The following is a 412-nucleotide window of genomic DNA, read 5'->3' on the forward strand; positions in this document are numbered from 1 at the left end:
CACTGCATCGAGCTCTTTTATAAAAGTATATAATACTTGTTGTGTTCTCAGCCACCGCGACTCATCTTCTCTCTCTTCTTCTTGTGTTGTTACAGCGCACATCAATCCCGTTGCTTTCTTCTTCTCTTTGCCGTCTCGCTTGGCTTTCAATCCACAGAGGAGGAAACCCAGCTGCTCTTACTTATGTGTCTCGCGGGGCCCCCAGGCCTGCTGCTTCACTCTCTTTTCTCTCTGCTTCTCTCCAGTCACCATGGGGGCGGGCTGCGCCAAGAACGCCGTGGGGGATCCCCTGCGGCCTCTGGCTGCCGATTCATTTGCTGCTGAATCTAGCCGAAGGGGTTCTTCCTCTTCGTTGCCCCCCCAGCAGCGGCAGCAGCAGCAGCAGCAACAGCAGCAGCTGCAGCAGGCTTAC

General features: G+C 55.1%; 1 protein-coding gene across 1 annotated transcript in view; it reads left to right on the forward strand.

Annotated features, from left to right (window-relative positions):
- Positions 1-250: 250 nt before the first annotated feature.
- The window catches only part of EMH_0003290 (uncharacterized protein), a gene marked incomplete at both ends in the record, with an annotated part of 1,125 nt that continues 963 nt past the window's right edge, over positions 251-412 (forward strand). Inside the window, one exon of the mRNA XM_013496334.1 lies at positions 251-410. Coding sequence (XP_013351788.1) covers positions 251-410 — 160 coding nt within the window. The remainder of the gene's footprint in view (positions 411-412) is intronic.

This window comes from Eimeria mitis, genomic scaffold (genome assembly GCF_000499745.2).
Source record: "Eimeria mitis Houghton genomic scaffold, Emh_scaff205, whole genome shotgun sequence".
In the NCBI taxonomy this organism is placed as follows: domain Eukaryota; phylum Apicomplexa; class Conoidasida; order Eucoccidiorida; family Eimeriidae; genus Eimeria; species Eimeria mitis.